This window comes from Dasypus novemcinctus, chromosome 10, assembly GCF_030445035.2.
Source record: "Dasypus novemcinctus isolate mDasNov1 chromosome 10, mDasNov1.1.hap2, whole genome shotgun sequence".
In the NCBI taxonomy this organism is placed as follows: Eukaryota; Metazoa; Chordata; class Mammalia; order Cingulata; family Dasypodidae; genus Dasypus; species Dasypus novemcinctus.
The window spans coordinates 47,870,776-47,882,984 of NC_080682.1; the positions used below are offsets into that span (position 1 = coordinate 47,870,776).

General features: G+C 41.6%; 1 protein-coding gene across 6 annotated transcripts in view; it reads right to left on the minus strand.

Moving 5' to 3' along the window:
- Positions 1 to 5,700, minus strand: part of TTC17 (tetratricopeptide repeat domain 17) — a 176,289-nt gene extending 170,589 nt beyond the window's left edge. For 3 of the 6 annotated variants that reach the window (XM_058305505.2, XM_004476260.5, XM_004476258.5), the window contains exon 1: positions 5,476 to 5,700. In XM_058305505.2, coding sequence (XP_058161488.1) covers positions 5,476 to 5,661 — 186 coding nt within the window. In that variant the 5' untranslated portion in view covers positions 5,662 to 5,700. The remainder of the gene's footprint in view (positions 1 to 5,475) is intronic. The other 3 variants (XM_058305506.2, XM_058305504.2, XM_004476259.5) reach the window with 2 other exon arrangements.
- Positions 5,701 to 12,209: the final 6,509 nt, after the last annotated feature.

Here is a 12,209-nt window from a genome sequence, read left to right on the forward strand (position 1 = left end):
AAGTGTATGTTTCAATAGTTTCAACAAATCTCCTTTGCTGAGAGCAAATAAAAAAGGATTTGTACTCCTAAGACATCTGCAGGACAGCACGTAAAATGATTAAGTAATTCCCACAGTTAATTCACAATTATTTAGGATTTCCCTTTCTTCCAAATCAGAAGTTATTGCTAAACATTCTGCAGAGGTAAACAAACTAAGAAAAAGAAGACATTTATGTCATTTTGATTAGTTTTGCTTTTACTTTTCTTCTCATTTTATTTGTAGGTACTATGCAGAGAGAGAGAGCACTTCAAATTTACCCAGTACAAAGCGTTAACTTGCATTTTAAATTTGCATGCTACTGCAGATTAAAACAGTTTTACTTATTACTTCCACTAAATGCCAGTAATTAGTTATGTGACTTTGGGCAAATTTCTCTCCTATTAAATGAACTGCACCATATATTCTTTAAGAATTTTTCCCAAATCTAAAATTTTATGGTTCTAAGATTGGAGGAGATGGAAAGAATGGCTAAGAAAAGAAATGCTATAATGTTATAACAGATTGAAGGGGTAATGAAAATGTTCTAAAATTAGATTGTAATGAGGGTTGTACAACTCTATAAATGTACTAAAAGCCTGTGGGAGGAAGGGCGCCCGGCTTGCCACAGTAGCAAACGGTGCGGCAAGAAGTGATACTGCCTCTGCCCACTGGGCCTAGATAAGGTGACCACGCCTGACTAGGCCTTTGCTGCTAACAGCTGGCCGGCGCTGCCCTCCCCCTTTCTATCTCCCGCCTAGCCCAACATCCGGCCAGCTCTCACTCCCCCTTTCCCCTCCTCTATTCCAAACCTCTCAGCCAGCCCTCGCTATCTTTTCCGCCAGTCCCGCCCATGTTGCCGGCGTACAGTCTGCCCTCTTCCCCGGTGACTGCTTACCTCGGGGCTGTCCATCAGCTTCAGCCTGTCCACTACTACCCCGTAGCTAGCCCTCCCTATATCTTACTCTTCCCTCTACCCAACCCTATATAACCAAGTGTACTTCCGTAATAAAGCAGACCTGTTCTTGCGCTCAAGCGGTCTCCGTGGTTTTTTCCCCAACCGCGCGTCCCCCACGCCTGGAGAACCGGTGCTCCCCTCGGGAGTACCCCCCGCCGGCGGTTCGGCAGGAGCGAGCCCCACCCCTGACTCTTGGGCCTGAGTGAGGCTAATTCCTCCAGCCCGACGGCAAAAGCCACTGAAGTGTATACTTTAGATGGGTGAATTGGTACGGTATGTGAATTATATCTCAATAAAGCTGTTAAAAAAAGCTTTGGAAAAAATGTTATAAGAGAAAGTTGATAGATTAAATTCTTTATTTACTTAAATTTGTAGACTTCCTCTTATGAAGAAAGAAAATCTAGAAGCGATGAATCCTATGCTAGAAGTATAACTTCTTGATGAAATAATCTGGAACTAAAAAGTAGTAGCATTTCATGAGTTTATCTGTTAGGTTATTAGGTTATGGAACATATGTTGTTTTTCACAGAAATAATGTGATATATATAGTGGTTAGGCTCTTGGGCTAGTTTTCAAAAGTTTATTTAACATTCATTGCAAATGAATTGTTAAGACACAGGATAAAAAGGGAAAAATAATGATGCCACATTAATAACTGAACAACAAAAAACGAACAAAATTTATCCCTAAGACACTTACTTCACAAAGTCGTTGACCAAAAGATTCATTGGTCTGATTATACTGTAGATCCTTCTAGTAACTAGATTATACACTGCATGAGGCCAGGATTTTTGTTTATAACCCCAGAGCCTAGATGGGTGGGTACCTGGCATATAGTAGGTACATGATATTGTTTAATGCATCCCCAATGGTATATTCAAAAGCCCACTCCTCAAGTCCAAGTTAAGGATTGTTGTTTTAACAAGTGAAAGGGTCTTACCAGTTTCCAGGTATTAGGGACCCTAGGGGACCAGAGGTATGCCAAAACCTGAAGTAGGGAGACAAGTGTAGAGTTTGACAGGCAAGTATGAAGAGGAGGGGCCTTTTCTTAGCTATCCGAAGGCCAAGTGGAGTGTTTCTTAGTGGCAGCTCACTAAACAGGGAACCTAAAAACTGGGAAAGGTATGCTTCCTAGCTGAGGCAGAGATTGTGGAAATGAATTTCAATTTCCCAAGTTGCCATGTTACATACTCAACATCTGCTCCTGCCAGAAGCAGTCCTAGCTTTGCTTGGAAGGAGGCAGCTTGGAGTAATGTATGCTTTCCTTGCTCTGATTTAAGTCCCATTTCAACCTACCTACGGAACTAGGGGCTTCCAATTAGAGATATTATATACATGTTCACAAGTATATAGTTTGTAACTTGTGAATGCCTATTTTATAGTCTGCTAAGGCTTGAAAGAAAAAAAAAATCAATGACTATTCCCCTGGGAAAGACTCCCTACTATATTTAAAGCTTTAACTATAATGATAGAGAATGTCCCTTTTTTAATCTGAACTTGAAGAAGGGGAGATTTTTAATTCATACGTACTTGTCCACCTTCACTGTGGAAAAAAATGAACTGTTATATCTAATTTGAACAGGATCAAATATCAGGCAAAGAGTTTCAAAAGATATTTGCCACTCTAATTTTCTAAGAACTGCGATTTCAGTTTGCCCTTTGCCCTGTCCAAGATATTAGGCCATTTTAAAACTGAAATCATACTTCTGCTCTCAACCAGGTATTATAACAAAAAAGAAGTAGCAAGGATTGGATATGTCAGTCTGGACACCCTACGCTAAACTTTTTTTTTTAAAGGTTTATTTATTTATTTATTTCTCTCCCCTTCCCTGACCCCACCCAGTTGTCTGCTCTCTGTGTCCATTTGCTGAGAGTTCCTCTGTGACCGCTCCTATCCTTATCAGCGGCACCGGGAATCTGTGTTTCTTTTTGTTGAGTCATCTTGTTATGTCAGCTCTCCGTGTGTGCGGCACCATTCTTGGACCAGCTGCGCTTTCTTTCGTGCTTGGGCGGCTCTCCTTAAGGGGCGCACTCCTTGCGCGTGGGGCTCCCCTATGCGAGGGACACCCCTACGCGAGGGACACCCCTACGTGGGGGACACCCCTACACGGGGGACACCCCTACGCGGGGGACACCCCTGCATGGCAGGGCACTCCTTGCGCGCATCAGCACTGCGCATGGGCCGGCTCCACACGGGTCAAGGAGCCCCGGGGTTTGAACCCTGGACCTCCCATGTGGTAGGTGGATGCCCTATCCATTGGGCCAAGTCGCTTCCCAGTATGGTAAGCTTTTAATTACGCTTCTGGATATACGAATAGATCTGCAGTACAACCAAATCCATGTAACGATGGGATCTTTCAATTCCTTAAAAAGTACATCCAAATGTAATAACTAATTACAATCTAAATAGAGTATGAATTCTACTTGCATTTAAATTTTTGCCAGGAAAGGAAGCATGGGTAATGCATACACTGCTATCAGTGTGCAACTCAGAAGCTGACCATGGTATCCGACTTCCTTACTTTCTTTATATGGGCTGCTATTTCCTCAGATTGAACCCAATATTCCTTCCCGAGCCATTTATTGCTACTTTGTAGACACCAAATTTATTTCTTCTGGTATAAATTGTGGATGCCTGAGCACTGTAAATGTTATATAGTAAAGTATTGGAAAATTCACAAAAAGGGGTCCTTAAAGAAGGCAAGCAGTAAAGAAACCTTGCTTTCTTAACTTTAAGCCTTACTATTTACTGCAGGGGTTACTTGGTAGAGATCCAGATGATTTTTCCTATTTCCCCCTTCTCTAAGGCAAGTCACCAGTAACTCACCTTTTCTCATTAGAATAATTAGGTATGCAATGTACAAAAAGAAGGAATCTGTTAAGAAACAAAATCAAACTCTAATTTTCCACTGCAATGTTCACACATAAATAATACATTTCTACCAGCTTTCACTTTTCAGATGGTCTACTTTCTTAGCTGAGTGGCAGGACACCAAAATCAGAAGAAATCAATGTCATAGAATATAAATAGGTATAGCCAAAAACAATATTGCAGAAGAGTCAATAGGAGAAGGCCTCCCAAATTGCAGCAGGAGTGACAATTCCCTGTCTCACTTCATGAGGGCCTCAAGGAAAACCACCACCAAGAAATAAGAGAAGTGTGTAGTACAGCAACTATGACTCACATAAGATTTTCAATCTTATGTTACAAAATGAACTTGCAGTGTTCTGTAGGGTTTCTGAAATTAACACACACACACACACATTTTAAGTTTCAGATAGTATGACCATGAAAAGGAAACTTTTCAGATATAAGTAAGATATAGAGAAAATGCCACCCAAATAGGAAGGTAGTCTTTTCTCACATCTACTGAAAACCACTCACGAACACCAAGGTTGATTTAAAAATTATATTAAACTCACTACATATGCATCACATGGATCATCTGAATCTGACCTCACCTTATACAAAGTAAAACTTGCAGTGTTCCCGTCACAATTCATTACACACAACCCAAAGGACCAGTAATCTCACACAACAACGGTTTTTAAAACATGTGAGATATGTAGTCTACACAGTATGGGTGCACACTTCACTGTTTAAACTCTTACTGGACATTCAGGATTGCTCTCAAATGTCGGAAGTCATTAAGTTTACCACACACGTACTCTTCAAGCATCTGCAGCATTCACAAAATGCGAGCATTTCATAAAGTTATATAAGAAAAACAGTCTCTCTGAGGAATTATTTCAGGCACAAATAAATCCAGGAAATCCCACATTTCTATGCGGGCCTGGGTCGCAAGAACTAGGTAAAGAAACAATGCAAAGTACACTGGGAAACAAGGGCAGTTACAGCTTTACAGCTGAAAAGATGCAGGCAACGCACCCTCAAGCATTTCTTCAGAAGGAGCGTGTGTCTTTAATGAGCCTCTGCTGAACTGGGTAACTGTACAAGCAGAAACCACCACAGCTGGAAACGAATTCCAGCATTTGGAAGAAGAGACTACACGGAGTAGCATTAAGCGGTTCACTGCCTAGGGCTGCCTAAGCTGGAACCTCTCTGGACCCGCTCATACCCCGGCGCTGCCACCTGCCTTCTACTTCCTCAGGGAGAGCTGGTGACGCGTGGGCCCAAGAGGCACCAGCGGCAGGGATGATGATTCCGTGATTTCTAAAATCCCAGCACAAGGAAGGTCCCCAGGGTCTGTCCCCCACCACAGGCCGGCGACGCTCCCCTTCAGGCGCGCGGCCCCAAGGGTGGGAATCTGAGAGATCCTAGGTGCCCGAGGCAAGGACCAGAAGAGAATTACGCTAAGAGACAGCAGGGGTTAGTACCCGGAGCGCCGGGGTCGCTGGGCTCCGACCGTAGGAAGGTAGACTGGAGGCGGGGCCGATCCGAGCCCAACAGCCCGGAGAGGAGCTGAGTCCAGCCGGCGAATACCCCCCCCCCCGGGGCGAGGGCGGACGCGGGCGGAGAGGGACGCTCTAGCCGCTACCTGCTGCTGGATCTTCCCGTCCTCCGTGACGACCCAGTGCGTGGTCGCGAAGGATCCTCGAACCGTCACACTCAGCAAGGCGGAAAGGCTTAGGAGCCAGCCAGGGCCGGAGCACGGCGGCAGCTCACACCGGCCGCGGACCCCTACTGCCGCCGCCATCTTGCCCCCCCCAACCCGGCCTCTCATACCGGAAGCGGAAGCCGGCCCTTGCCGCCCGCCATCTTGGGGAGGTCGGCAGTGGAGGAGGAGCCGAAAGGGTGCTGCCGGCTGACTACCCGGTTCTTCTGCCTCGGTTTCGGCAACGTGGTAGCGGGCTTGACTGCAGGGTTAGGAGACCGCTTTTCTGTTACTGTTTTCTTGGGGGTGATACGCTCTCCCAGCGTGGAAGGCTTCGGGAGATAAAAGTAGTGTCGTAAGCGGTATTTAAACTGAAGTGAGGGTAGTATTTTAAAAAAATAATTTCTCGCTTTTTTTTTTTCTTCAATTTACTTTTGTGCAACATAGTTGGGAAACAGAAGGTATGCTTTCGAACAACCCAAGGAAAAGATGGGTTATTTTTTATTCCAAAAGTCTTATTCTTAAAGTCTTACAGCTGTGGAATCTTCAGAATGGGGTGGGTTAAGTTTAGGGCAGGCTGTCCAATAGAAATATAACGGGAGCCACCTATGTAACTTTAAAAAGTAAAAAAATAAAAATAAAAATCTAGTAACATTTTATTTAACCTGTCATATACAAAATACTGTCAGTTCAATAAGAAATTCATAAAAACTATTAATGAGATATTGCACATTCTTTTTCTCTTCTTCATACTAAGTCTTTGAAACCTGGTATTTATTTTACACTAAATTCAGACTAGCCAGATTTCAGGGGCTTAACAGCCACATGTGGTTAGTTAGTGCCTACTAACTAACTGGACAACACGGGTATAGAGTAGAGGCCTAGGATTGGAGACCAGCAGCTTTGGCATTGCCTGGAAGCTTATTAGAAATGCATATTCATCCCCTTTCTTCTCCCATCGTGCTCAATCAAGAGCCCCAGGTGGTTGGTAAGCACCTGGAGAAGCCCTTACTAGTGAACCAACAGCCAGGCCAAGGACTGCCTAGGCTGCCTTTTGGCTTTTTATATGTCATTTTGCATTTAGGTCCATTATGCTTTTGGATTTCTTTTGTGGGAAAAGGAGAATGAGAATAATTACCTGAGCATTTCCCTGCACAGGAATGTTGCAGGAGAGTAAAAATTGCCAAGTCTTAAACATCACTTCAACCTATGGAAACAATGACATGGCACCGGTCTTTTATTTCTTCCAAGAGCAGATTTTCTTAGAGGATTGAAGTAATGAACATTCACTTAATTCACAATGATGGCTTATCTGCTTTTTTGCCTAGGTCTCTGCTAGTCACTGGCTATGGAAACCTGAATAAGACTTGGTTTTTACCACAGAGCAGTATACAATTTAGTGGGATATTGGTGGGGTAACAATTAGATTATGGGAGAATAGGGATGTATATGGGTGCTTATGTAGAAAGGTTAAGAGCAATCAACCAGGTGCAGAAACATTTGGGAACAAAGGTGCTAGTTCAGGCAGAATAAGCATTAAGTATGAAGAGGTAAAGTTGGTGGCACATTGGAAGGGTTTCTTGTATGTCAGCCCTTCAAGTGTAAATGTAGACAGTAGGAAGTATTCCAAAATTCTGCAGTAGAGATTGGCAAGTGACGGAGTCCCTTTGTTCTCTGCATCGTATTTTTAGGTACCTTAGTTAACTGTCTGACCTGCTCAAAAAGCTGTTAAAAAATGATAGTCATTGACATCTAACATTTGTTGAGTGTCTAATACATACATATGCCCTCTACATGCAGTGTTCACATTAATATTTACAACCACACCAGGCTGTCTAGTTAATCTAGTTAATCTAGCCAAGGTCATTCACCTAATAAGTGGCAGAGCTCCGATGTGGGCACAGATCTACCTGACTCCAGAGCCTTCACATAGATGAGGGATGCCCCAACACTGCTGTCAGCAATTTGACGCAAGGTAACATCTAAAGGTGGCAGAATCATAGTTTTTATGAACCTCCTACCTAGATAATAATCTTGTCCTTTGGGATCCTGCAATAGTTTTCTGTTGCTGTGTAACAAATTGTCATAAACTTAGTGGTTTAACAAAAATTTATCATCTCATATTTTCCATGGGCCAGGAGTCTGCTGTGGTATGGCTGGAGTATCACATAGCTTAAATCAAAGCTTTGATCTTATCTGAGAATAGTGTCCTCTTCCAAGCTCATTAAAGTCTTTGGCAGAATTTAGTTCCTTGCTATTGAAGGACTGAAGTCCCTGTTTTCTTGCTGGCTGAAGCTATCCTCAGCTTTTTGAGACCACCCACCAGTTCCTGCTATGTGGCCCTCCGTACAGCATGGCAGTACTTGAGAATGTCCCCATTGCTTTGAATCTCTTACTTCCTCTGTCTCTGACATCTAGACCCACATTTAAAGGAATTACGTGATTAGATCAGACACACCTGGATTATCTTCCTTTTGATTAACCCAAATCAACTGATTAATAACCTTAACAACATCTGCAAAAATCCCTTTTGCCATCTAACATAACAACCAAAGGAGTGATACCTCATCATATTCAGTTTCTCCTCACATTCAAGGCTGGGGGTCGATGGTGGTCGTTTTAGAATTCTGCCTACCACATATCTTAAGAAGTTCCATATTTCTAGTCTTTCATAGAATTATTTAGATGTACTTTTGCTCATCTGGTTCACTTGCCAAAAGTATACTTTTCAAAAGTATAGTTTATGGTTCAGCTCAAAGTCCAGGCTATGAAATAGTTGGTAACTTCTCTTTGCCTTATCCATATCTTTAACACTAATTTGACAATATCGTGCTGCTTTGTGATATTACTTTATACATTTTGAACAGTTAAACTCTTGAGTAATTCTTTGTTCAGTTAGTAGACTGTTTAGCATCTGAGGGTAGGAACCATTTCCTATACTAAGATATTTTTATCTTCCATATAGATGTGTACATAGGTGGTTAGTTTGTTGATTTAGTTTTTTTTAGAGCACTAAAAGGTAGCGTTCCCACCTTTTGTGGGAATAAAACTAAAATACTATGCTAACTAAAACTGTCACTAATTTCCTGCAGATAGATTGCTTATCACCTTTTTTATTCCCTTGCTCTAAGATCTGATATTTCTTGTCCCATTTTAATAATACTTTTCCATTTTTAGATGCTTAGATAAGACTATTAGAAATAAAAGATGGTAGTTAACAAAATTGTTGATACCTTAACATTTTGATTCAATTCCTAGTTGAACAAATGATAGAAAAGCAAATAACTATTAATTTGGTCTTTCAATATGAAATATTTTGGCAAATAGTTCCTTTAATATATTTACTATGATAAATGGTAAATTTTTTTTTCAAAAAAATTAAAAAAATAAAAATAAAAACAATCCCACAGCATTTATTGTGATCTGGTAATAATATAAGGGTAATCAAAAACAATATGAACAATTGCTTTAGAACTATACTTCCAACAAAGGACACTTAAAAAAAATGTATTGGCTTCTCCACAACTTGTCACTTCATTTCTAGCTGGAAACACTTTGTAGCAGAGTAATATTATCTCCCTTTACCTTTTAGCCTGATCCGACCCAGTTGTTTTCTTGACTTTGTTTTAGAATGAATCTCTTCTGCATCATCTAATACGAGGCTCATGTACTCATCAAAACCAATAGTGCACCCCTGTATCTGCATATTTACTTGCTTATAGAGCCACACCTGAATCTGTGATCTACTTTGAAAATATCTGAAGATGAGGTTTGGTAGAATTCTTTAAGTTAGGAATTGGACAATGGTAACATGAACTTTCCGGATTAACCCTTTCTCTTGGACCATCTTACTTGAAAGTTGCAAAAGATCTCTATACTGTTTATTCCCTAGAGAAAATACTTAAGATATAAATATCCATGAGACAAGTAACACTCTGTTTTAAATTCTGTTAATTATCTTTTGCTTCTGTTCATTATCCGAAATCTTATTGACTTAAATTTTAAGCCTTAAAACAAGGATTTTTTTCATGGTTCCATTGTTGGCTGCATTCAGCTGGGTCTTCTCTTGGTATTGGCTGAGGTGACTCATATGGCTGAATTCACCTGGTTGTGACTGGGGCCAAAATATCTCAAATGGCTTCACTGACAGGTCTGATGCTTTAGTTGGAATGGCTGAAATGGCTGGGGGTGGTTGGGCATCTTTCTCTCAGTAGTTAGGCTTTTTTTTTTTTTTTTTTTAAGATTTTCTCTTTCCCCCACATTGTTTGGGCTGTCCACTCCATGTGTCTGTTCATTGTGTGCTCTGTCTTCTTTTTAGGAGGCATTGGGAACCAAACCTGGGACCTCTTATGTGGGAAGGAAGGCTCCAATTGCTTGAGCCACTTCCATTCCCAGCTTGTTTTGTCTTTCACTGTGTTTCCTTGCTGTGTCTCCTTGTTGCATCATTGTGTTGCGCCAGCTTGCTGCACCAGCCTGTCACATCAGCTAACTGTCCTGCTCATCCACTCTAGGAGGCACCAGGAACTGAACCTGGGACCTCCCATGCAGTAGGCAGGTGCCCACCTGCTTGAGCCACATCTGCTTCCTGGTTAGGATTCTTATATAGTGGCTTACGGCTCTAAAAGAGTGGGAAATGGAAGCTGCCAGGTCCCTAAGGGGCAGGCCTGGAACTGGCAAAGTTGTCACTTCTGCATTCATATTGGTCAAAGGAAGTAACATGAATAGCCCAGATTGAAGGGGAAGGAAAACAGACTCATCTTGATAGGTAGGAGAAGCAGTATGTTCCAGTGGAAATGGAAGGAATTATTGCCAGCCTACTACATATAATTTTTAAAGAGCAGTTCTGAATTGGGGATGGTGGATATGGGTGTGAGAAGATAGGGAAGGTTAGCAATGGCAGAAAGGGCTAAACATGTATATCTCCCCACTGTCTATAGGCACTACGAAGAGGATTTTCAAAGACAAGGCAGAGGATTTCATTTATTATTAATGAAACATAATTTAGAAGTTTGCCACATACATCAGGCAGTCTGAAGTATGAGGACTACTATGGATGCAACCAAGTTTCCAGTTAGCCTAGGTGTCTCAGTGACAAAGCTGCTTTGAGGATAGCCGGTTCTGCATAATAGAATGTAAACTCCATGAGTCTGCCTTGTTCTCCCACCACTATATCCCCAGTTATCCTCAAAACAATTTTCCTGATATGGTCTTACCATTGGGATAAATTGCAAGTAATTTACCCTAATGCTTGCAGCTGCTAATACATTTAAGTAGTTTCTACAGAGTAATTATATAGTGATCTTTCCTTTCTGTAAGGAGGTAAAAGTTATTTTCCCCCAGCTTTGATATACTACCTCACATATAATACTAAATTTCAATATTCCAATTTTGTGATTAAATCAAAGCTTATTCTATTCAAATCTTCAATGAGTTTATATACTTTGATCTTATCCACCACTTTATAGAATACTAATCATTTTAGTTTTTCCATTCCATATATATATTTTTTGAGGTACTGGGACCATGTATGTGGGAAACCAGCAGTGAGCTACATTGAGTCTCCTCCATTATCTTTTGATTTTCTGTTCCTTTTCTTGTTATTTCTTTAATTAAATAATTAATCTCCCCTCCCCCACCACCACCCCAGTTGTCTGTTCTGTGTCTACTTGCTGCGTCTTGTTTCTTTGTCCGCTTCTGTTGTTGTCAGCGGCACAGGAATCTGTGTCTCTTTTTGTTGTGTCATCTTGCTGTGTCAGCTCTCTGTGTGGGCGGCGCCATTCTTTGGCAGGCTGCACTTTCTTTCGCGCTGGGTGGCTCTCCATACAGGGCACGCTCCTTGTGCGTGGGGCTCCCCTACGCCAGGGACACCCCTGCGTGGCACGACACTCCTTGTGCGCATGAGCAATGCGCATGGGCCAGCCCCACACGGGTCAAGGAGGCCCAGGGCTTGAACCGTGGACCTCCCATGTGGTAGACGGATGCCCTAACCACTGGGCAAAGCCCGTTTCCCCTCCTTGTTATTTCTTGAAGAATACAAACTGGAGCTGTACCTAGTTTTACAGGATTTTCTTATCTGTGGTTACATTTTTAGGAAAGAAGCCTTAATCTTATAGAGATAAATCTGTAATTTCCTAGGTTTTTACTGATAACTTATATATTTCTTATTAGTTTGTTAGGTTACTTTACATAACACTGTTGAATTAAATCTCTTTTTTTCTACCCACCCAGCCCAGATTTGAGTTTTGCTTTTCCTGATCATTCTTTGTCAGCTCTCTCATAAAGTATCACATTATCATGCTTTGTTGACTTTCTCACACTTATTACTGCATTCAGTTTACTTTTGGTTGTCAGGCTCTGCATAATGGTATGTAAACTCCTTGAGTTTGTCTGCCTTGTTCACCACTATGGGCTAAAAATACTGCTTTCAGCTTACTCAATATTTTTTGAAAGCCTACAGTGCACCACCAAGTACTGTTCCAGATGCTTGGGATTATTAGTGAACAAAATACAAAACCCTTACCCTTGTGGCATTTCAGCTACATTACATTCGAGCAGGGGGTACTTCTAGCTGTCCTTGGTCCTACTTTAGGAAGACTTTTTTTAGAAAAGACTGGTAGACAAATTAAGAAGTTTCGATATGCTTTTTACATAGTAACTTAAGGATGGAAATTATTTCA